Genomic DNA, 25,752 nt, shown 5'->3' with positions numbered 1-25,752 from the left:
ATGGCCGTTAATTGAAGGACAACTTTACATTGAAAGCATAGGGTGACATTCCCCGGTGATATCACCGTGACATCTGGTTGATATATCGTGCTACTTGGGATATTATTCTTTATAATAGTACTTTACAATATAAAGGTTATTTATACCTCTAGTATTTTGGTCGAGCAATTGGCTGTATTGAATTTTCACGGAGAATCACGAATTTTAATTGGCTCTAACACAATTCAATTTTCACGGTGAAAATTTAATATTTTTCAGGGCCAATCAAATTCAGAGTTACAACTGAAAATTCAATGCAGCCGACTGTTTGACCAAAATACTCGAGGTATAGGCCAAAGCAGAATAGATTCTTGAACGGGAACGCAACCTTGAACGGAAACGTAAGAATGAGTGAGAAAAGAATAAAGATATTTGTTATCCTTCTCTTACTCATTCTTACGTTTCCGTTTACGATTGCGTTCCCGTTCAAGAATCTATTCTGCTTAGGCCTTATAAAAGTACCTTTACACTGTGCTAGTTCAAAAAATGGACCAACTGTACATATAGTGAATTAACCTATAATTTGGGTACGCTAAATTCAATGGCGTTAACCGTTTTTCAAGATTGGGTCAAATTTTTAAAATAATCGCCATTTTTTGCCCATTATCAAAATACAACTATTATTACTAATTCAAAATACAATTTTTCCTCATCAAAAAGAATAAAATTGACTTGAAACTCGTTACCCAAATTAGGTTTGTTCGTTCCTAGTTTGTTCCTAAGCACAGTGCTATTATTAGAAATATTTTAACAATAATAAAAAATTATATTTATTTTAAATTAAATTTTATAATATTCTTAAAGATAAATTTTTTATAATATTTTTTGAATTAATTTAATTTTCTTTCTAAAAATAAAAATATCCTTTTCACATTTTGTGATTTAAATCGCTCGGTTTCAATATGGCCGTCATTTAAATAGAGTATTCTGATTGGATGACTGTTTTAACTGCGCGCTGCAAAACCTTGATAGTTGTTGAACCTTGCTAATGACAGCTGATCCATGGCTGATCCATGAAGTCGGGAAATGAGGTGTCAGAATATGTCGTACTTAAAAATATTAAAAACAATAACAATTGACTATTATTGTAAACCAAAGATGTGTCATTAATTAAATCACTAACATTCTAAATTGTTAGTAATAAATTGTTTCTGTGTTTAACGGAATTACATTATAACCTAATCAGGTAGGACCTTTTTAAAGTTATATTAAATTGATACATCTACACAAAATTAAATTATAAATTTTATAAAGAAAAATAAAATTTTATTATTAAAAAAATTTCTCACAATAATACATACTTGATGTTGTATTGTTTTAAAGGTAGATAAAAAAACAAAAGAACTTTAAGTTCATATTATATCGAACATACATAGGAAAATATTTTGTTGCAATTTTATTACGTTAAATGATGAATTTCACCGAAAATTTAAGTTTTAAATTTATATTAAGTGTTTTTTTTATTTTTGAATAAAATTAATAGTAAGTCAAAGAGTTTTGAAACTAAAATCTATCAAGTAGAACTGAAGATATGGCATTTTCAAAAAAAAAGTTGCAAAAAATTTCAAAATCCAATATGGCGGGGCGCATGATTATTCCATAAAAATAATTACTTAGAATTTTCAATTTAAAGAATTTTATTTGGATATACTTTATTTTTTAGACGAATTTTCATTTTTAGAATTAGCCTTTAAGAGAAATTCTTTTTAAATGACTTTTAACCAAAGGGGAGGCACCACCTTTATTTTGAGTTCTTTAAATTTTAATGATCACAGGAAGTTATATTTTTTTTCTTGCATTATTTCGGCCTTAAAAACAAACAGGATGGTAAAAAAAATATTATTTCAATTTTTGACCATTTTAGAAATTAAATTCTTAAAAAAATTAATATTTTAAATATCTATCTTCTTTCACAGTTTTGACAATTTTTTTTGGCGCTTTTTTTAATGATTCTTAGGAATCTCTCGTATGGATGTTTAAAAATATTTAATTTTTTCAAAAAAAGAAGATAAATGTGATTTAAAACATCATTATAAACTCCTATTCAATATATGTGTATCTTCTTTCACATTTTTGAGTATTTTTCATCGTCAAATTTTTTCCACTCTTTTTCAATAATTCTTAAGAATCTCTATGGATTTTCAAAAATTTTAATTTTTTCGAAAAATAAATATTCTAAAATGGACAAAAATTATATATTTTTTTTCTTAATCACTTTGTATGTTTTCACGATCCAAAAGATGCAAGAAAAAAATATAACTTCCAGCCATCATTAAAATTTAAAGGACTCAAAATAAAGGTTGCACCTCTCCTTAATAATCGCAAAATGTTATATTTTTTTATCGCATCATTTGGATTCTAAAAACATACACAATGTCATCAAAAAAAAAGAAAAATCTTAATTTTTGACCATTTCAGAATTTGTATTTTTTAAAGAAATAAAATTTTTTTGAAAATCCATGCGAGAGATTCTAAAGAATCTTTTTTAAGAAAGCGTGTAAAAAAATTGTTGATGAAAAATAGTCAAAATTGTAAAAGTAGTTAAAATATTTAAGAGGAAGGAATTATGAAAATTTTCCTTTTTTTTTTGTTAAAAATAAAAATGTTTGAAAACCGATTTCAAAGAATTTCAATTTAAGCAAATTTTAATTTAATAGAATTCTCATTCAATCGAATTTTATGTGAATAGAATTTTTGAATGGCATAAATTCCAATGCGACGAATTTTAATTTGTCGTAGTTTTATTTATACGAATTTTCAATTTATAAAATTTTTAAGATACCGAATTTTCATTTGTCCGAAATTAAAAATGTTCGAATAAACAATCGACATTCGGACAAATTAAAATTCGGTGAATTGGAGTTTATGTCATTTAAAAATTCAAATCACCTAAAATTCGATTGAATGAGAATTCTGTTCAATTAAATAAATTAAATAAAAAGTCGTGTAAAAAAAATGACTGTAAAATATAAATTCGTTTTCCGTCCCGGCGTTAAAGAGTTAAATAGCATAATGAGATTCCTTTATTCTTAGTGCAAGAGAGTATAAAAATTAATCAGATTCTCTTAAAACTTATATTATACTAAGGGGTTTTCGTGGTTACTAATTATTATGAATTAGTATCAATAATAAGTATTAAAAGAATTAGTTTAAAACTCATTACTTAGAGGTTTTCGGAGTTGATAATTACTTATCTGGTATTAAATCAGTGATAACTTTCATTGTTGTCAACTGAAACAAAAAAATCAAATTAATTATAGGTAGTTCTGAATGCCAGTGGCTATCACCCGAACTGAAATAAAACATTTTTGTTAATAAATAAAAAAATGTTAAACTTATAGAGAAAGAAATTCAAAAATCATCTGTTTTTTATTGACAAAAACTTCAAAAAAAAAATGCATAATTTTAGTTCGGGCCATAGCCATGGTTGTGTAGAACAACCTGTAAAAAATTGGAGCAATTGGTCGAATAGATTTTTGTAAATCATCCGTGCTAGCAGCCTACTTCATTTTTTTTTGTTATAAACATTAATATTAAAAATAAACAACAAAATCTAGTAAAAAATAATCGATTATAATTTTTTCAACACTTCATAATGAGAATAAAACGATGTAAAAAGATTTGGTGTGCACAGGTGTCTGGAAAGAAAAAAAAGTTTGCCTACGATGCCAAGGAAAATCATTGTTACCTGGTGGTTCCTTAGCACCCCCTGAAACGAGAAAACTTAACCCGAAAAAACTTAACCAAATCTTTTTACTTCGTTTTATTCTAATCATGAAGTGTTGAAAAAAATTATAATCGATTATTTTTTACTATATTTTGTTATTTATATTTAATATTAATGTTTATAACAAAAAAATGTTGGCGCAGATGATTTACAAAAATCTATCCGACCGATTGCTCCAATTTTTTTACAGCTTATTTTACACAAGCATGACTCTGGCCCGTACTAGAATAAAACATTTTTGTTAAACTACATTGATTAAGGCTTTTAAATTATGGCTTTTATCATTTTGAGTTTTAATCGTATACATTAAGACCCATATGCACAAAACCAAAAAATAGAGGTTTTTTAGAAATGTAGGGGTAGAGACCCCAAAAAAATTATTTTTTGATTCTAGTTTCTAATCTATTTTTGTCCACTGAACGCGATTCTGGTCTTAAAATTGCCTAGTACGTCAATATTTTGAGAAAATTGAGGATAAAGACTTGAAAAACGTATTTTTTAAAGTTTTCAAGCTTTTCACTTAAAATCCTGACATGTAGAACAATTTTGGGACCAGCAATTGTGTCCAGCGAACAAAAATACCCTGGAAACCACTCCTATATATCACTCCTCCTATCCTATAAAGTCAGGGAATTTTGAAAATAAAATTTTGCTGCCACCCTGCAGGAGGCATCGAATTTATGTGTATAGAATAAATAAATATTTATTTTAAAATTGGTCAATTTTTTGAATTCTTCTACATTTCATAACAAGGTGTTCAAATCATGAACATTTAGCGTCCTCATTATGGTACACTTATATTACGAAGCTGAAGTACGCAACGTTTATGATAAACGATTTTTAAAGAAATAATTTTTTGCCTAAAAAATATTTTTTTTATAATTTGTTGATTAATGAAAACTAGAAGAAATATTTTTTTGGCAAAAAATTATAGCATTTTTCATTTTAAAAAATTATTTCTTTAAAAATCGTTTAGGAAGACGGTTTTGACAAAATTAATTAAAAATTTTCACGAAAAAAAAGTTATTTCAAAAAATAAGAAACAATTTTTTTTTCAAAAATTAAAAAATGATATAATATTTAGATTTTAAGTAAAATATAGACTTTATATAGACCGAATTAATTTCAAATCAGACAGGCTTGACTTGGTCGGAGCTGAAAATAATTTTCACCTTCAAAATGTTGTTCTTCAATGAATTTTAGACGACACGTATTTTTTTATTTTGCTGAAAAAAATTTTTTCTTTAAGTTAGGGTAAATGCACTAATTGCGGCGAGATTCGAGTCAAAACACCTTTGAAATAGAAAATTCGACATTTCTATTGTATAAACTCAATTTAAGACTTATTAAACTTAAAGCTTATGTTATTAAGATATCAAAAAAAAATTTTAACTCTATAAAAATCGATTATTTAAACAAATATGAGAAATTAAAACTAATACCGTAATTTTCTATTGCGGCGAGTTTGTATCAGTTTCGGTGTATCAATTTCGGTGACCAAAATTACGTGTATTTTGAAGATACTTTGCCCGCCGAAATTGAAGCCAATGGAAATCTTAAAAATGTTTCAATTGCGGCGCGGAAAAAAATTTGATCTCAAATAATTAAATTAATAATTGTTTAAATGTGCATCTTTATAAGTATTTGTATCAAAAAAAGATTGAAATAATTTTTTTTAATCATTTGGCAACAGTTATATTAAATATAATAGTAATAATAGTTATTTTTTATGAACGCGCCGTAATTGGTGCACTCGCCGTAATTAGTACACTTACCCTATAAGGATTTCAAATATATGGGCAAATCCACAGAACCGGCCGATTTTTACTTATCAAGATGAAAATTTTCCAAACAGCAAGCACACCTTTTATTTATGGTTTACTTTCTTTAAAATATATTCAAGAACAATTATCTTCTTGCGTGATTCATTTTATTTTAATGCCGTTTGAGTTAAAAGCCAAAAACGAAAATATTATTTTTCTTCTGGAAATTATAATTAAAAATGGCATTTCTTTGTTTTTTTATATATTATTTGAAATATGTGCAAAACATTTTGAATAATAAAATATGATAAAATACAAATAATTAATTTTTTAATTATCAAAAATAAATTATTTATATTTTATCATATTTTATTATATATTTTATTTATTAGCATTTAATTTTTTATTTCTGTAAATTAAATTGTTTACTTAATAATTTTGATATTAACTATTTTAACCAACAAACTGACATTATTGACATCGATTTTGATATAACTTTGAAAATAAAACAAATGAAAGGATAATTCATTTTTCACGATTAAGTAGTTTAATTTCGATAAATTTTTTTTTATTTTTAATTTTTAGACGTTATAAATTGAAAATATAATTTAGCGTTTGCATACAAGAATTATAATAATGTCTTTATATAATCACACATGTCTTCAACTCATCATATTTTATCCTGTAGTTGTGCTACTGAAAAAAGGCTATGTTGAAAATGGTTCACGCTTAAACATAGAGTGATAATTATTGGAATATTTTCTTTAATTCTGATTGCACTCTATTCTATGATACATACATTTGTTCGTCTGTTCACAAGCAATAAGCTCCAATTTGAAAAATTCAAATCGAATAATCGCCGCAAAATATATTTACAAAAATGTATAGACATTTCATTATTATAAAATAACACAGCCCCACAAAAAAAAAAAGTGTCATGTACTTTTGACCGGAATACCCTAACCCTATGTATTTTGACGCGCTGAACACGAATCCGAAGTCCGTTTTGCTCCATCACGTCAGGATTTTTTTCTAACCTCAAAAAACATGTCGGATTTTGATAAGTAGGCGATTTTTTTAAAAATTGATGTATTAACTTCAAACTTGGTATCTGGGGGTTTTTTGTGTCGCTGATTACGAATCTGAAGTTAGATTTTCAAAATCCAAATTGGCGGATCCAATATGGCGGACGAATTTTGAAAAAATTTTAAGATTTACTTCAAACTTGGTATCTAGGGGTTTTTTGGGTCGCTGATTACGAATCTGATGTCAGTTTTCAAAAATTGATAATGGCGTATCTAATGTGGCCGATGGAAGTCCATGTTGGATATGCCATTTTGAATTTTTGAAATCTGACATCAGATTCGTAATCAGTGTCCCAAAAAACCCCCAGATACACTATTGCACATTAATTTTTGAAAAATTTCGTAAAATAATGTCCCCCTACCAAAAAAAAATTTAAGGGGTATTTCCCCCCCATAAATCAGCTTTTGGGGAAAAACAAAACATACGTGTCAAATTGTTTTCAAAAAACTACAAAACTGCCAAGTTTCAGAAAAATCGGCGTATGGCACTTCCCTAGTGTTACTTGTCAGCAACTTAGAAAACCTGTAGATACCAAATTTCATAATAATCTGACAGTTTTTTAAAAATAATTCCTTAATATTGAATCAGACATATCGAATTTCAGAAATCTGACATCAGATTCGTAATCAGCGACCGAAAAAACCCCTAGATACAAAGTTTGAAGTAAATCTTAAAATTTTTTCAAAATTCGTCCGCCATATTGGATCCGCCATTTTTGATTTTGAAAATCTAACTTCAGATTCGTAATCAGCAAAACAAAAAACCCCCAGATACCAAGTTTGAAGTTAATACATCAATTTTTAAAAAAATCGCCTACTTCTCAAAATTGGACATGTTTTTTGAGGTTAGAAAAAAATCCTGACGTGATGGAGCAAAACGGACTTCGGATTCGTGTTCAGCGCGTCAAAATACATAGGGTTATGGTATTCCGGTCAAAAGTACATGACACTTTTTTTTTTTGTGGGGCTGTGTAATGAGTAACGCTACTTTCAACGACTATAATTTCTTTTTATTTAAGAGCACATATTTTTTACTACTTTCAAAACATTCTTCAATAAGTAAACTATAATTCACCACAGTTTGGAATTGTTCGGCTCTATGCCGAACAAGTTATACCTATAAGAATTAAAATTTATACCTGGAGTAACCCCGTAAATTTCATTTTTTAAGTTACTTAATTCGATTTTATTTTTTATAAAAGACTAGAAAGTTCACATTTATTCAATTTTCTTATTTCAATAGGTTCTCAGAGATATTACAAAATGGTTGAAGTATGAAAATAATTAATATAATACTTCTAAAATAGAAAAATATGTGAGTGACATGAAATCGGCCGGTTCTGTGGATTTGCCCATATAAGTCGAAAACTTCGTTTTTTTAAAATGAAGATAAAAAATCTTAAAAGTGTTGTAACTTTTTGAGTAATTAAGATAATTCACTTTTTCCTTTTGTGTCTGAATGGACTTTTATTCTTCTTTCGAAATCCATTGGAAAATTTAAAAAATATTTAAAAATAACAAAATAGCGGCCATTTTACTAAAAAACTTTAATTTGAAATTACTCAAAAACCTCACCTTTTTTTTTGCTCAAAATTTTTTTGGGAATTGTGTTCATTGGGAGGAATATTGCCCACAAGAATTTAACTTGTGCCCGATTATGGCACAAGAGAAAAAATTTTTTATATATTTTTTAAAAGAAAAACATCATTTTTCTCAAAAAATACACTAGATATAAAAAAATGTCTCAGATAAAAGTTGTTCCCCGTTAAAAGACCTACAAGACCTTTTCATATTTAAAAATAATAATAGTGACATTACAATACAATATTATATAAACATACCTTATTTTGCTTTTTTAAAAAATAATAACTGATTCTTTAATTTCTTAATATTAATACTCGCTATTATTTTACTGAACACAAAAAATTAGCAATTTTAACCTCTGTGACAGTAAAGATTATTCATTATTATTTGATTGTTGCTATGGAAAAAGACAATAAAGAACTATTTCAAACAGATTTATGAAACTATTTTAAATGATATTTAAAAAGCAATAAATGTGAACTTTTAATCCATGTTTTACAAATATTGCTGAACAAACACAAGATGGGCAAAAATGACAACAGACAATTTTTTAGGTCTTTTAACGAGGAACAACTTTTATCTGAGACATTTTTTTATATCTAGTGTATTTTTTGAGAAAAATGATATTTTTCTTTTAAAAAATATATAAAAAATTTTTTCTCTTGTGCCAGAATCGGGCACAAGTTAAATTCTTGTGGGCAATATTCCTCCCTATGAACACAATTCCCAAAAAAATTTTGAGCAAAAAAAAAGGTGAGGTTTTTGAGTAATTTCAAATTAAAGTTTTTTAGTAAAATGGCCGCTATTTTGTTATTTTTAAATATTTTTTAAATTTTCCAATGGATTTCGAAAGAAGAATAAAAGTCCATTCAGACACAAAAGGAAAAAGTGAATTATCTTAATTACTCAAAAAGTTACAACACTTTTAAGATTTTTTCTCTTCATTTTAAAAAAACGAAGTTTTCGACTTATATATTTGAAATCCTTATAACTTAAAGAAAAAATTTTTTTCAGCAAAATAAAAAAATACGTGTCGTCTAAAATTCATTGAAGAACACCATTTTGAAGGTGAAAATTATTTTCAGCTCCGACCAAGTCAAGCCTGTCTGATTTGAAATGAATTCGGTCTATAGTTTAATCAATTTGTTTTAATGCGAGAAATCAGTTTTTTGGACAAAAAAAAATTTATATTTACAGTGTAAAAAAATTTTTGGTTAAAAAACGTATTTTCAAATTTTTGAAAAAGTGACTTAAAAAAATTATGTGGATATTTTTGGAAATCCTTGTCTGATTTTAGGTATTGATGACTGTAATAAGCCTATAAAATTTCAGGACAATCCATCGAAGTGTATTAGAGATAATTTGTACACAAAATTTTGTGACATACACACACACACACATACATCCGGACATTTGTTTAAAACTTCAAATATATGCATTCTAGATAAAAATAAGCCCATATAATCCATTTTAAAAAAATCGAAAATCGTCACGAATACAAAGCTTCCTCGTGAGGAGAGGAAGCAAAAATATCTTATTCAACTCATATGAATGAAATATAATATATTTTCAGGTAATCATAGACTGATTTTTGGTTTCATATAAACTTCAATAAATTTGGAGTATAATCAAAATAATTTCCGAGGAATTTTCGAAAAATTCTAAAGAAATAAAATTATGTCAAAAAATAAATTGAATTTAACGCTGCCACCGGGTTCAATCGAGCCAGTACCAGCTGTTTCACCTTCCCCGCCAGTTCCACCTCTTCCAACATATTCTGAAGCTCCTGTGATTCCAGAGTATGTATTTCTAAGTCTTTTATTACTTAATTACTTAATTAATTTATTTAATTTAATCAATTTTCTACATTTTTAATTAGTTTCATTTTTTTAAAAAGATTTTTTTTAATTATTCAATTAATTTATTTTCCAAAAGTATGTACATATATAATTTTTTAAGTATTCTTTTTTAATTTATTAATTTTTCTTTTTTTTATTTCGACCTCTCTTAGACGTCGTAACTTTATTTCTAGCGGTGTCATGGGAAAAATGAGTATAGATGCAATTCAAGAACGTTTGGAAGAATTAGAAATGGATGAAGAACAAAGAAAAAGACTTGAAAGTTTTCTCGGGCAAAAAGAAAAAGTTGGTGAACTCTGTGATGAAGACTTTGAAAAATTAGGAGAATTAGGAGCCGGTAATGGAGGTGTAGTTATGAAAGTTAAACATAAAAAATATGGCCTCATCATGGCTAGAAAGGTGAAGTTATTTTCTATATTTTTTAATATCTAAATTATTTATTGGAAAAGGAGAGTTAAATTAATTTTTTACAAATTATTTATCTTTTTTAGTTGATTCACTTGGAGGTAAAACCAGCAATTAAGAAGCAAATTATTAGGGAATTAAAAGTGCTTCATGAATGTAATTTTGCCCATATTGTCGGTTTTTATGGTGCATTCTATAGGTAAGTTTGTTTTTTCCATTCTTATTTGGAGAAAAAAATAGTTTATGAAAGAAGAATATTAATATTAAAATTTCTATTAAAAAGGGAATTTTATCTCAAAAACAAATTTTTATTTTATCCATGTTGGAATAACGTAAAAATTAGTGACAACTTTATTTTCTTAATTTGAAAATTATTTTTGTACACAGTTTCGTTTGTCTTTGAACTTATTTAAATCAATTACCAGATGTTAATATGTTCTTCAGAATTAAAATTATTCATCATTTTTTAAAATTTTATTTTCAGTGATGGAGAAATTAGTATATGCATGGAATATATGGACGGTGGATCTCTTGATCTCATTCTTAAAAAAGCAGGAAGAATACCAGAATCTATTTTAGGAAGAATTACTTGTGCGGTAAGTTAAAAAATTCAGAAATATTTTCAAAGTTTTAATAAACACAGGCCTCTAATTATACGAATTTTTTCGACTTAATTTAATATGATGCGCCTTTTTTTTTTTTTTTTACTTTTTTTTACATTTTTATAAAATGTATTAAACATAATACGTCTTTTTTTGGATACGATGCAGATCTTCTTCAGATCTTTATTTCCATTATTTAACAAATTTTTAAGAAAAATTCTTTTCTAAATTAATTATTTTCAATCATTTTAATGAAATTCTTCACAACTAGGATAAGTGTACCAATTACGGCGAGTTCATAAAAAATAACTATTATTACTATTATATTTAATATAACTGTTGCAAAATGATTTAAAAAAATTATTTTAATCTTTTCTTGATACAATTACTTATAAAGATGCTTATTTAAACAATTATTAATTTAATTTGAGATCAAATTTTTTTTCTCGCCGTAATGGAAACATTTTTAAGATTTCCATTAGCTTCAATTACGACGGGCAAAGTATCTTCAAAATACACGTAATTTTGGTCACCGAAATTGATACACCGAAACTGATACAAACGCGCCGTAATAGAAAATTACGGTATTAGATTTAATTTCTCATATTTGTTTAAGTAATCAATTTTTATAAAGTTAAATTTTTTTAATATCTAAATAACATAAGCGTTTAGTTTAATAAGCCTTCAATTTACCTTATACAATAGAAATGTCGAATTTTCTATTTCAAAGGTATTTGAATCACGCCGTAATTAGTACATTTACCCTACAATTATCGTAAATTATTATTTTTTAATTAAAAATTTTATAAAATTTAATAATTATTTAAAATTAAAAAAAAAATTGCAAAATATTCAATTCAAAATAACTTGAAATTCAATTATTTTCTAAAATTTTCCATGTAAAACTTTATGAAATTTAATAATTAACTTAAGGTTTCAAATAAAAACTCTTAAATTGAATTTTCAGTGTAAAAAAAATAGAAGTAATTCAATTTTTTAAGAGTTATAATTGAAAGTTTTTATATTATTTTAATTTTAAATAATTTTAATTTAACATTCTTTAAAATAATTCATTTTTTGAAGAATTTATTAAAAATTTTGAAAAAAATGAAAAATTACAATTTTGAACATATAATTAAATTTTCAAAGGTATTTAATTAAAAGAATTTTAAATACTTAAAATTTCGGAAATTTTTATTGAAATTAATTGATTTTTATAAAGAATCTCATTAAAATTTGTGAAAATATGGAATAATTGAATTTTAGAAAAATTTCAATTGAAAAATATGTAAATAATTGAATTGTATAAGTACTGAAAAATCATCATTTTTTGATGTCACAAAAAATTTCTTACTTAAAAGAATAAACGGTTACCAACTATATTAAAGGTAAACTTAAAAAAAAAAATTATTTTGGACCTTGAAAACCTTGAAAATGCCTGAAATATTTTTTTCACTTTATTTCAAATCACAATGTAGAATTCTAACTATAAATAACATTTGAGAAATAATTGCTTTTATTGAATTTCAATTTATTAGTACATTTATTTATTTAAAACTATACGAAAATGGTAAAATCAAAACTGTAATTGCTTAAAAAAAATTTAAAAAAAATTCTGCATTGATATGTGAAAAAATCAAACTGGGAAGGAATCAATGAATATTTTGCAAAAAAAAAGGACTTTGCACTTTTTTTATTGATTACTTTTACGCTTCTTACCATTATTTTAATAATAAGTTTCTCGCTCAAAAAAACCACCAGGATATTTTCGAATAGCATATCTTCGAAGTTCATCATAAATCCAAAGCAATGCTCCAAATGATAAACATGGCCAATACCAAAAAATATCTAATGGCATTGTTTTCAAAACAATTTCAGTTCCCGGTACATAAAGTAAAATTCCCGTTAGAACAATTTCAAAAACAAAAGAAAAATTAAGAAACCAATTTCCCATTCCTTGATGAAATATCGATTTACGTCGTGTTTTACACATAATTAAATCCACCAATTGTGTGATTACAATTGAGAGAAAATATCCAGTTCTTGCTTCATTTAATAAATTCATTCTATTCTCATAGTTCCATTGTTGTCCCCATGAATTCTAAAGTAGAATAATTTTAATTTTTACTATTGGAATATATTTATTATAATAATTATCTAAATACTTAATTATGCTGATCCATTTGGTAAAAATTTCTATCTCTCTATATCTAATTCCATCTAATTAAATAAATAGATCAAAAATCTAAAAACATGAAAAACTTATATTTATTAATTTATTTAATACCTTTAAATGAACAATATTTTTGTCTTCCCAATCGTGTCTCAATCCAATAAGATCCTGTGGCATAAATCCGTGATATAATAAAATGGTAAAGTAAGTGTAAAATCCAGAAACTGATTGAGTCATTCCAATTTGTCCATAGGTCATTGAAATAAGTCTTCGATTAATTAGTCTATCTCGATTTGGATTTCTCGGTGGTCTTTGCATAATATCTGATTCTGATTTTTCATAAGCAAGAGCAATTGCTGGTAATAAATCGGTTCCAATGTCCACACATAGTACCAATTCAATAACAAACGGCAGCGGTATAGAAAATAAAATACTCACTAACATTGGCATCATTTCAGGTACACTGGACGTTAAAGTATATGCGATTGATTTCTTTAAATTATCAAAAATTAATCTTCCCTCTTCTATTCCGGTGACAATAGAAGCAAAATTATCATCCATTAAAATCATATCAGCTGCATTTTTTGCCACATCAGATCCCGTGATTCCCATAGCCACTCCAATGTCTGCTTTTCTTAATGCTGGAGAATCATTAACACCATCACCAGTGACTGCAACAATTTCTCCAAGTCTTTGACAACTTTCAACAATTAATAGCTTTTGTTGTGGTGATGTACGAGCAAAAACAATTTCCTCGTAATCGCGAATTATTTCATCGAGTTCGTTAGAGTCCATGTTACGAAGTTCCGAACCAGTGACAACAATTGCTTGTGCATGATCAACTGTTATTTGCGACGCTGTCTTGTCGTGGAGAATTGCTCTATCGTATTTTGTTTCATGACCTTCGCTAATTATTCCAACTTTTTTTGCTATTGCCATTGCTGTTACGGGATGATCTCCTGTCACCATAATCACTTTGATACCAGCAGTTCGGCATTTGTGGACTGCTTCATAAACCATAGGGCGAGGAGGATCCAAAAGACTAACCTTTAAGCAATTAATAATAATAATAAGAGTGGGAATAGAGATGATTAAATTCTGTACAATTTTTTTTTATTTTATAACAGGAAGTATTTTTTTGCATATCCTATTCATAAAATTATATTTAGGTACTATTGATAAATTTTATTATTTAATTTATTAATATTTAATTTTATTACTGATGGAACCTCTGATTGATTAGATTTATTATCGACATACGATTCTGGAGTTGTCATCCCTAGTTAAAATTTCAGACTGATTTCAAATTAAACAGAGATAGATCAGTCCAGATTAGTCCGGAAATTGTACGAAAACAATTGCGAAAATGATCCGTATTAGTCAGCAATCAGTCTGGATAAAAAGATAAGTCCGAGATCCATTCGAAATTGACATGAAATAAATCCACAATAAGCCCGCAACAATTTGATTTTAGTTAGATCAAAAAACAATTCAAATTGAGTCCAGAATTTCTATGTAAACTATCCGCAAACAGTATTAGAAAGGAGTCCGAATTAGTCGGCAATCTGTTTGTAACGAATCCGGATTTTGTTAGGTCTAAAAAATCTTAAATGAAAATCTGTATGAAAAAAAATCTGGTATTAGTCCACAACATTAATTTCGGAATATTTCATATCATTTTCGAACTGTTTTCGTATAATCTAGATAGATTTAGTCAGTTTAAAAATTTGAATCCGAAATGAGTCTAGTATAAACCGACATCTGTATGTATTAATTTCGCAATTAGTCCGCAACAATCTCGATTTAGTTAGGTTTTGCTGCTTTTATTACAGTTCCACAATGTACGATTTTGTCATTTTCTTTGTCAAAACCTAAAATCTCACAGTGGGGCAGAACCCTAAAAACGTGCAGAAAACTCTAAAATTAAATTATTTTTTAAAAGTATTTGATGTTCATAGCATTATTCTCTGACCTTTTCTGAGTTAAAAAAGACATTTTATAGAGATCTGCAAAAAAATCTTATCCTCTTACAGTTTATTGAAATCTAGCTTCCGCATTTGTAAAAACTAGCAAATTAGAATGAAAAATACAACGCGCTCGTAAAAATACTATATAAAGCTCAAATTTTATTATTTTTTAATTTTCTAAATTGAAGTCCTCTCATGGAAAGTACTGGAATGAAGTATAAACTTTTTAAAAAATAATTTAAAAAGTTATGAATCCTGCAAAATCCGGCTTAATTTTTTTTAAAATTAATTATTAAACATCCCTGAAACTAATCCCACAATTGTAAAAATTCAATTATTTTTAACAAATCTTGGAGTAAGGCGATTTTTTGCGTCACTAATTACCATTCTACAATAAAACCGATGGAAGCTTGCAAAAATTTGCAAGATGCGCAATTAAATTCTAAAACACCTACGTCTGCGCAATAAGTTTATATTCTTCAGATATAACGCTCAATGTATTTTGAAAAATAAATCGTATATATTAAATATTTATTTAAACATTAAAATTACTCTTCCGTCTTCCAGTGAGTTTAATTAAAGAATTGCAAAACTAATTAGTCGAAATAAAATTATTTATTTCATTTATTATTACATTAATCCCTTGGCAGTCGATGACGTGTATACACGTCATGAAATAATAAGTGGGCTCAAACTGTCGATGACCTGTATACACGCAAGCAGATTTATGGCTAGATAAACAGATATATTTGTCCCAAAATTGTTACTCGGGGGTTTTCGGGGTCGCTGATTACAAATCTGATGTCACTTTATGAAAATTTAAAATGGCGGATCCAATATAGCGGACGACTTTTTCAACAATTCATCAAATTCACTTAAAACTTGTTACACCGGGGTTTCGGGGTTGCTGATCACGAATTCGATGTCACTTTTTGAAAATTCAGAATGACGGATACAATATGGCGGACGACTTTTTCTAAAATTCATCGACCGCCATTTTGAATTTTCAAAATCTGATGCGAGATTCGTAATCAGTGAACCAGAAAACCCTCAAGTAACAAGTTTTAAGTCAATCCGATGAATTTTTGGAAAAGTCGTCCGCCATGTTGGATCCGTCATTTTGAATTTTCAAAATCTGATGCGTGATTTGCAATCAGCAACCTCAAATATAATAGTCTCGACTGCGAATGAGTTAATAATAATTATTTAACGAAATTGGTTACTTTTTTAAATAAAATACTCGAAAATGTTTTCCACAATTTTTACCAATCAGACATCTTTATAAAATTCAGCGAAGTTGGTCATTTTTGTTAAAAAAATGATAAATTGAATTGTATGAACCAGTAAATCATAGTGAAATTAAAAAAAAATTTAGGTCGCTGAATACGAAAATAATGTTAAAATTTCGAAATTCAAAATGGCAGACTAAATTACTTAAATTTCTAAAAATAGATTGATTTGTTCGAAATTTGGTATTCCAATATTTTCGAGATCGCTTAATTCAAATATGGTGGTTATCAAAAGTAAATTTAATTATAGATTATATATTTATAGTCGACTGGTGCGCGTCGTAAATTATGTTTTGTATTTTAACGTTTAATTTTGAATCCACACAGCTTTAAACCTTAGAAGGGTTGTTTGGATAAAGAATGTGAAGGAAGTAGAAAAGGTGATCAGGAAATTGATGAAGGCATAGAGAAAAGATTACATAGAAAAGAGGGATTATTATAATTAACATTATAATAATGTTTTTTTTACTCATTTAATAATTTACATTTCTTACCAACCCAACAAACCTGTATCCCTTCGTTGGAAAATTATATTTCTCCGGAGCCTCTGTATTGAATTCATAATTAGGACCATAACTTGTTCCACGAAGTGTCAAATCACAATAAGCTAAAACTCTCTCTCCAAGATATCCCAGTTCTGCGCAAGCTCGACGTGAAAGATTCAAATCTACAGCTGTCATTGCTTTTGTTTCTCCATTCGCGTCAAGAATTGTGGAACACGATTCAAGAATAACTTCTGGTGCTCCCTTCAATATCATTAGATACCCATCGCCTTCTCTGTGAATTGACATTTGATATTTTGTATTTGAACTAAATGGAATCTCGGCAATCTTAGAAAAGGATTCTTGAAAAGGTTTTGTAGGTTGAATATGTTCACAAAATTTGAGAATACCAGTCTCAGATGCATCTCCTATAACTTCTCGTTCTTCTATTTTAGTGAATGGAAAATTATCCGCTTTAAAAAATGCTCTTAGACACAAAGTTGCTGCTTTTATTAAAATATTAAATGCTGGTTTTTCTAAAAGCAAATCTCTTTCTACACCCAACATTTGATTTGCTGGAAAATTATATCTCGCATTTCCAAACCACAGATTTGATACTGTCATTTTATTTTGAGTTAGTGTTCCCGTTTTGTCTGAACAAATAATTGAAGTTGAACCTAATGTTTCTACAGCTTCTAAATTTTTAACCAGACAATTTTTATTTGCCATTTTTTTAGCAGTTAAAGTTAATGATGCAGTTACTGTGACCAAGAGTACTTCGGGCACGTTTGCAATAAGAATTCCAAGAAAATAAGTAAAAGCTGTAATGAAGTTAGCTTCAATAAAGAGGGAGAGAAAGAAAAATATTGACGCAAAAATCACAGCTATACAGGTGATAATGTGTACAAAATGTCTAATTTCCTTAGCAATTGGAGTTTCTGTTTTTGTAAGTTGTGTCGTAAGTCCAGCAAGTCGTCCAATCATTGTATTGTCTCCGGTAGCTATTACTATTCCCTTTCCTTCACCGACAACTGCAAATGATGAGAAAAAAGCGACATTTTGACTTTCAAGAATATTATAATCAGTTGGATAGTCAGTTCTTGTTAATGGTTCACTTTCTCCCGTTATACTTGAATTTTCCACTCGAAGACTTTGTGATTGGATAATTCTAATATCTGCTGGAATTTTATCTCCAAGGCGTATTTCCACCAAATCTCCAATTACGAGTTCTTCAGTTAAAATTTGAACCCTCTGTTCTTCGCGAATTACATTTGCAAATGTAGGAACCATCTTTGTAAATGACTCCATTACTTTGGTATTTTTACCTTGTAATGAAAAAAAAATCATAGGTTAAGAACTTTATTATTCATTTTCAGGGTTGACACGGGTCAGGGAAATCATGGAAAAGTAAGGGAAAGTGAGATTGATCATGGAAAAGTCGAGGAATTTTATGAAAAGTACTGGAAAAATATTAAATTTCTAAAAATGCTATTAACTCTTAACTGGCACCTTGGGTCCAGTAGACCTGAGCATTTTTTCGAGCTTAAATTAATTGAATGTGTAGCTTTTGAATATTTTTTATATTATAATATATTAGTTTGACATATTCTTAGTAATTTTTTAAGTTTTTGCATAAAACTAATTCAATACAAAAAAATAAATTAACTTCAAACATTAGTAATTATAAATTTTTAATTTTAACCTAAAAACTCACATTTTATTCTGCAAAATAAATACCTTTTTTGCAAGTTCTGCTGTTGTGGTAAATTTTTCCTTAAAGAATAATAGTATAACCTTAAATTTTTAAGTCATAATATTAAAATTTAAATAACTTATGAATTTTTGAGTAAAATCACGCAATTTTTCGTTTTTATTTTTTTACAATTTTTTGAACTAACTTAAAATAAATTAATCCCTGTAAAACTAATTACATTTTAAAAAACATATCATGAGCTACCTCAGATGAAATTTTTGTTCAAAAATATTCAATACCGGCTGTGTAATACACGTTTAAAAATGTCGGGTCCAGCAGACCCGCTGTGCCATTTACGTTCGAACGCGGAATTGTGCCAGTTAAGGGCTAAAATTATAACTTTTTAAAATTTTCCATTCAAATTTTTGCTTCTAAAAATTATTGTCTTACATTTTTATAATTGTAGGCTTTGGATCGACTTTTGAAAGAAAAAGCATTTTACTCGATTTATATTACAAGAAAAGTTTAAAAAGTCGATTTTTTTATTTTAAATAAATTTGATTAGTTAGAAATTGAATAAAATTTATTATTTCCTTAATAAGAATATTTCACAGATATATTTTCAACAATTTTTCTTTATAAACCACCGAATTAAACTGAGACAAATTTTCAAAATTTCAATTCAGTTTCAGAACAAATTTTGAAAAATAATTTTAAGTTACTTAAAAAAAAGAAACATTTTTAATTCTAATTTAAGTACATTATTCGAATTTAGAATTTCGGAAAATATTTTAAATAATTAAATTTTCGAAGAATTTCATTAAAATATTATTGAAAAAAAAAATTATTTTAAATGAAAATTTGTGAAGTACCGTAAAATGAGGTAAAGTCGGCGTTTGCGGGTAAAGTCGGCCGGCGCTTTAAACACTTAAATATTGTATTTCATTTATTAATTTACATTAATTCTAACTACATTTTTAATAAAACTCGGATTTCTTCTGGAAAAAAGTAATAGTTAAACTTTAAAATGATTTAAAGCGCCGGCCGACTTTACCCTCAAACGCCGACTTTACCTCATTTTACGGTAATATTGTATTTCAAAAGATTTTTAATTACAATTTTTAGAAATAATTGAATTTCATAAAATTGAATATTAGAGAATTTTCAATTGAAATATGTTCTAAATTATTAAATTTTAATGGAATTACTGTTAAGATTTTTAGAAATAATTCCATTATAATATTATATAGATAAAAATTTGAGAAAAAAATTTTCAATTCAATTGACATTCAATTCATTATACAATTACTAATTAAATTTGGAAGAGTTCGAATTGATATTTTTTTGTAAATAATTAAATTTCAAAAGAGTTTAAATTGAAGCTTTCATAAATTTTAATTGATAAATTTTTGTTACAATTTTTAAAGAATAATAGAATTTTAAAGTATTTTTAATTAAGCAACTTTTTATTTCCCTGAATCAATTTCAATTTTTGAAATTTTCAATTAAAATTTTAATGAACTTGAATTATTGAAATTTTTTAAAAAGTGTATAGGTAAACAAAAATTTAATTTTAAAAAATTAATAATTTAATTAATAATTAATTAATTTAATTTTTAAAAACGTTTCATGTAATTGAATTGTTAAAAACTTGATTAAAGTTATTAGAAATAATTAATTCCGAAAGAAATTGAAGTTAAAATTTTTTTTAAATAATTGATTTTTGAAAGAGCTGTAGTTAAAATTTTTAGAACGAATTGAATTCCAGAAGACTTAATTTTAATTAAAATTTTCGTAAATTGTAATTTCTGTAGATATTTTATAAACTTTACATAATAATTAAAGTTTGGAGGATTTTAAATTGGAAAATTTTTTAAATAATTGAATTTTAGTGTATTTTCAATTGAAAACTGTTTTAAATCATGTAATTTTCGAATAATTTGTTTTAATTTATTGAAAATAATTGATTATGCAAACAATTCATGTTGATATATTTTTTTAATAATTCAATGTTAAAAAATAAAAAAAAAGTCGAAAAAGTCGTGCAATCCGAGACATTAAAATCCTCTTGAAATATTTTAATTAGGGTGAGGGAAAAAATTTTAATTTTGACTGGAAATCAAGAAAACGTCAGGGAAAAACAAAATAATATTTTTGTGTCAACTCTGATTTTTTCAAAATTTATTATTAAAAAAAGAATGCTAATTATCTAAACGTTCTTAATAATTTGTTCTTATTTCATTTTCACTTACTTTCCTGAATGTATGCAAATAGACCGGATAGTATGCAAATTAGAATGATTATTACTCCAAACCATTGTATTCCATCTCCGTGAGGATCGTCAGTAACAATACTAATAGCGTACAAAATAAAACATAACACAGCACAACTCCATAAAAGACCAGCAAAACCTCCATACATGCATTTTAAAAATCTTATATACTCAGATGTCATTTTTGGTGGTGAAAGAGCATTTGGTCCATCTCGTAAAAAATTATCCTCCGCTTGTTTATGTGTTAGTCCTTTGTTCAAATTAGTTTTGAATTTTTCACATAATTTATTTAATGGAATTAAATGATCAATAGTTTCCAATTCATGATGTAGATTATTTATTTCATCTTCTGTTAAGGTTTTCTTTGGAGCATTCAAAACTGCTCGTGGAAATTTATTCATTTTTCTTTCTTTAAAATTTATTTTTTTTCACTTTAAAAGAAATTATTTGTTAATATTTTTTCACGGAAACTCATTTTAGAAGATAACCTGACAAGTATTGATTTTGTTTTTCAATAAACAAAAAAGGTTATATGTCATTTGTTATTTTTTTAACCGGAAAAGAAATTATTAAAAATTTTTTTTTTATTATTAGATCTCAGTTTGACGTAACACGACTTCTATGAGAGGTTTTTTTTTTTAATTGTGAAACTTAATTTCGAAAAAAATATCTTTCTCTACAAAGTAAAAAATTGACAATGTTTTTGAATAAAATTATTTAAAAAATAATTTTATAATAAATATAAACATATTTATTTACTATTCACCTTGTTATAATTTTACTGACAAATATTTAAAGGGAAAATAATTTTTTTTTTCAGGTCTTAAAAGGTTTAAGTTATTTAAGAGATAAACATGCAATAATGCATAGAGATGTGAAACCAAGTAATATTTTGGTAAACAGCGCAGGAGAAATAAAAATTTGTGATTTTGGAGTATCTGGACAATTAATTGATTCAATGGCAAATTCTTTTGTCGGTACTCGAAGTTATATGTCGGTAAGTTTTGAAAATAAATAATAGTGGTTTTTTTTAATGTTATAAAATAAAAAATTGAAATTTATATTTATGAAATTAAAATGGAAAACATGAATTTCTTGATGATTTTTTCAGCCTGAAAGATTGCAAGGCACACATTATTCGGTACAAAGCGATATTTGGTCCTTAGGCCTATCATTGGTTGAAATGGCTATTGGAATGTATCCTATTCCTCCACCAAACGCCAAAACTTTGTCAACGATATTTGGTCATCAACAGGGTCCGTCATCTACAGAGAATGTCGTAACCAATAACATTCCAACACCTACGTCACAGTCTCCAGCGCATAGTAAGATTTAGAAATTTTTTTTTTCATTTATTTATTTTATTTTCGGATGTTCAAGAAGTAATTTCATAAATTTCGTAAATCAGTTCATTTTTCACAAAGAAATTGTCGAATTGTTATAAAATTATTTTATTTCAAGACAATAATGACAATTTAAAAAAATAATTTTTTTTTAATTTAAGAATTTTTAAAGCTTCAAAAAAAATATAAGTTTTAAAAAAGTTGTGAAATTTTTCCCACAAAAAAATTTTCAAATTAAATTATTGTCTTGAAGTAAAATAATTTTATAACGATTTTATCATTTCTTTGTACATAATAAACTAATTTATATTTCTTGTAAGCAATAATATTTTATGTTAAATAGTTTTTGAAAAATAACGTTTTTAAAAATATTAAAAACTGAAGGTTACGAAATCATGCCGTGAACATCATTTTATTTTTATTTATTGATTTTATTTTTATGGGTGGTTTTGAAGATTTAATTTTTTTTTTTTGAAATTCTTTTTATGAAATCCAAAGAAATTGAACTATTCATATTAGAAAGAAGAATTTTTACCTGAATTATTAGTAAATAATAGATAATATCTGAAAATTACATAACATTTTTTCTTCTAAATTAATTTTATTAAATATACTTTATATTATTTAAAGATGCAAGTAGTCCAAGACCAATGGCGATATTTGAACTTCTGGATTACATAGTGAATGAACCGCCTCCAAAATTGCCACCGGGAATTTTCAGTGATTCATTTACTGATTTTGTCGATAGATGCTTGAAAAAGAATCCTGCAGAAAGAGCTGATTTAAAGACCCTTATGGTATGTATTTTCTATTGAAAATTATAATATATAATAATTTTATATATCTCCAGGGTGTCTAATTGTGAAAGAAGTCAGGGAATTTAAATGTCCAGAGAATAATCAGAGAATTTGTTTAATTTTCTGGAATTTCTGGTTAATTAATTACTTTTTCTCTTTCTTCTGGAAAATCTATTCTTTTTATAAAACTGTTTTTTTTATAAATTATTAAAATTTATTAATTTTTACCAATTGGATAATGATCTTGATTTTTCTCTCAAATTCTCGATTTCTTAATTCCTAAAATTATTAATTTGTCTTTTAATTTCTTATTTTTTAAGATGACTTTCTATTCCCTTAAATTTTTCATTTTCTTTACACTTTCAAAATTTTTCTTTCTTTTAATTAAAATAAAATTTTCCATCTTACCAAATAAATCTAAATGTAAGATGAGAATATTATTTTGTTTTAAAAACAATTAACATTTTTTTAAAATTAAAAAATTGTTCTTAAACAAAATAAATTTTCTCATCTTTCAAAATAAATTGAATGTAAGATGAGAATATTAATCCTTAACTGGTACAAATCCGCGTTCGAACGTAAATGGCACAACGGGTCTGCTGGACCCGACGTATTCATACGTATATTGTACAGTCTGTATGAAATATTTTTGCACAAAAATTTAATCAGAGGTAGCTTATGAGTATTTAAATTTTAATATTATGTCGATCCATCAATAAGTTTTCGAGAAATTATTTTTTTAATGAAAAACCATAAAAAATTTTAATTATTAATAACATTAACAAAAAAATTTTTCATCAAAATCCTTTGGTATGGTGATTTTTTATATAAAACACTATTTTAAAAAACCATATAATATCGAAGAAGAAAATAAAAAGGTTTTGGGTGGCTCCTTTCAGAAATACTGTAGAACCGCCAACGTGCACGTTTGCCTGAAATTTCCAACTCTTCGAAACTTGAACGTGCACGGTACTTAAGTCACGCTTACTTTCCAAATTTCAGTGCCGTCTCTGTGCGTATTTTGCGTGGGAGTATAACTATCTGCACATAGCGGAAAAAAATTTTTCTTCTTAAAGATAAACAAATATATTTTATTATATAACATTTAGATTCTAAGAATTTTTATGTTTTTTTTTAATGCGATTTTTTGTCTTATTTTAAAAAAGTTGCGAATTTTTTCGAATTTCTGTCATTTAAAAATCCGAATTACATAAAATTCGATTGAATAAGAATTCTGTGAAATTAAAATTTGATTAATTTAAAATTAAAAAAAAAATTAAAATCCTGACAAACAAAAATTTAGTAGCTTAAAATTTTGTTAAATAAAAATAATTATAAAAATAAATTCTGTCAAATGCTAATTCAAAAAAAAAAAAATGAAAATTCCTCTAAAAAATTAATTATTTCTAATAAAATTCTTTAAATTGAAAATTCTAATTAATAATTTTTATGGAATAATCATGCGCCCCTCCAATTGCACATTTTATTTTTGAAGATATAATACTTTGAAGGGTATAAATTTTTTCATCGGAAACTCAATTTTTCAATGCTGTCTAGCGTTTTTAATTTCCATTTAGAGTACATTTCTTAATTATGTTTTTTAAAAAATTATTATTTTTTATTGTATGTAAATAAAAAAAAGAAGAAATAAGTACTCTGGTAAATTAGTGGGAATTTCTGTTTCTAGAATCACGAATGGATTAAAAAAGCAGAATGTGAAAATGTTGACATCGCAGGTTGGGTATGCCGTACTATGGATCTACAACCTACAACTCCAACACGTTTAGCGAACGTGCAGTCCTGAATAAATGTAACTCTTACATACTTAACTACTTATATTCGAGTTCAGTACTCTTGAGTTTATTTTATACTTCATTTTTTTACTAAAAAAGGAGATTATCAAAAGTGGCAGCAATTGTAATTTATGATTTACAAAGAAAAACAATTTTTATCTCTTGTTCTTTTCAATAATTCTGTTAAAAATAAGATGAAAGAATTAGAAGCTAATTATTATCTATTATTAGTAAATCTGATTTTTAAAAATTTTTTAATCAAATTTTTGATAAATGATTTTTTAATTATGTCCTATCTGTGTTATATTAATTTTTAAATCTTAATAACAAATACTTAGTAATTAATTCGTTGAACAAAAGTTTGTAGTAAAGTGACCTAAGAAATTACATTAAATAAACTACTTTTTGTAATTAAAATAAGTTTAAAAAAAAATTGTAATTTGAATTTTATTTTACTTTTTACGTAGAATTTTATAGTCACTAAATTATTCTTTTATATAATTATGTAAAGATAGTTATGATTAAGTTTTAGAACTCTATTAATTATTCATTTACTTATTTTACTGCACCCGGAAAATGAATCAATTCAAAAGCTTCTATTTCTTTTCAAAGTAAAAGTAAATTTTTGAGCGGTAAATTTATTACTGAGTAATTTAAGAAAATATTTTGTTTTCTATCCTTATGGTCTGCATAATAGTGTGCGCCACTGAAATATGTTTAATTAAATTTTCATCCTTGATTCAAATTTTTTTTTCTTCTAAGTATGTAAGATAGGCTAATATTACTTGATAAGTTAGCATCGTTAATAAATATTGCAGACATTGTTAAAAATAAGACGAAGATAAAAAAAAATATAAATAAAAGAGAAATTTCTGATAA

General features: G+C 26.3%; 2 protein-coding genes across 2 annotated transcripts; one reads left to right on the top strand and one right to left on the bottom strand.

Annotated features, from left to right (window-relative positions):
* Positions 1–1,022: 1,022 nt before the first annotated feature.
* On the top strand, positions 1,023–25,752 carry LOC127285676 (dual specificity mitogen-activated protein kinase kinase dSOR1). The gene is made up of 9 exons (XM_051311803.1): positions 1,023–1,225; positions 9,772–9,997; positions 10,210–10,456; positions 10,549–10,661; positions 10,947–11,058; positions 21,761–21,937; positions 22,052–22,265; positions 22,914–23,080; positions 24,768–25,752. Exons 2-9 carry the CDS (start codon positions 9,876–9,878, stop codon positions 24,882–24,884), a joined length of 1,269 nt encoding a protein of 422 aa, XP_051167760.1. The 5' UTR covers positions 1,023–1,225; positions 9,772–9,875; the 3' UTR covers positions 24,885–25,752.
* Positions 12,733–21,408, bottom strand: LOC127285674 (sodium/potassium-transporting ATPase subunit alpha-like). Its single transcript, XM_051311801.1, has 4 exons — positions 20,921–21,408; positions 16,988–18,300; positions 13,352–14,284; positions 12,733–13,165 (listed from the first exon to the last, which is right to left on the bottom strand). Exons 1-4 carry the CDS (start codon positions 21,339–21,341, stop codon positions 12,791–12,793), a joined length of 3,042 nt encoding a protein of 1,013 aa, XP_051167758.1. The 5' UTR covers positions 21,342–21,408; the 3' UTR covers positions 12,733–12,790.

This window comes from Leptopilina boulardi, unplaced genomic scaffold (assembly GCF_019393585.1).
Source record: "Leptopilina boulardi isolate dan_hultmark-lab unplaced genomic scaffold, ZJU_Lbou_2.1 LbouV2_341, whole genome shotgun sequence".
NCBI classification, from domain to species: domain Eukaryota; kingdom Metazoa; phylum Arthropoda; class Insecta; order Hymenoptera; family Figitidae; genus Leptopilina; species Leptopilina boulardi.
The sequence above is the reverse complement of the archived record's forward strand: the minus strand, read 5'-3'. Positions and strand labels throughout refer to the sequence as shown.

Coding starts and splice junctions, on each gene's coding strand:
- LOC127285676 (XM_051311803.1), top strand. CDS start 9,876: ATGTCAAAAAATAAATTGAATTTAACGCTGCCACCGGGTTCAATCGAG. Junction 9,998..10,209: donor GAAGCTCCTGTGATTCCAGA/GTATGTATTTCT, acceptor GACCTCTCTTAG/ACGTCGTAACTTTATTTCTA. Junction 22,266..22,913: donor GTCACAGTCTCCAGCGCATA/GTAAGATTTAGA, acceptor TATTATTTAAAG/ATGCAAGTAGTCCAAGACCA.
- LOC127285674 (XM_051311801.1), bottom strand. CDS start 21,341: ATGAATAAATTTCCACGAGCAGTTTTGAATGCTCCAAAGAAAACCTTA. Junction 14,285..16,987: donor GATACAGGTTTGTTGGGTTG/GTAAGAAATGTA, acceptor AATTGCTTAAAG/GTTAGTCTTTTGGATCCTCC. Junction 13,166..13,351: donor AAAATATTGTTCATTTAAAG/GTATTAAATAAA, acceptor ATTCTACTTTAG/AATTCATGGGGACAACAATG.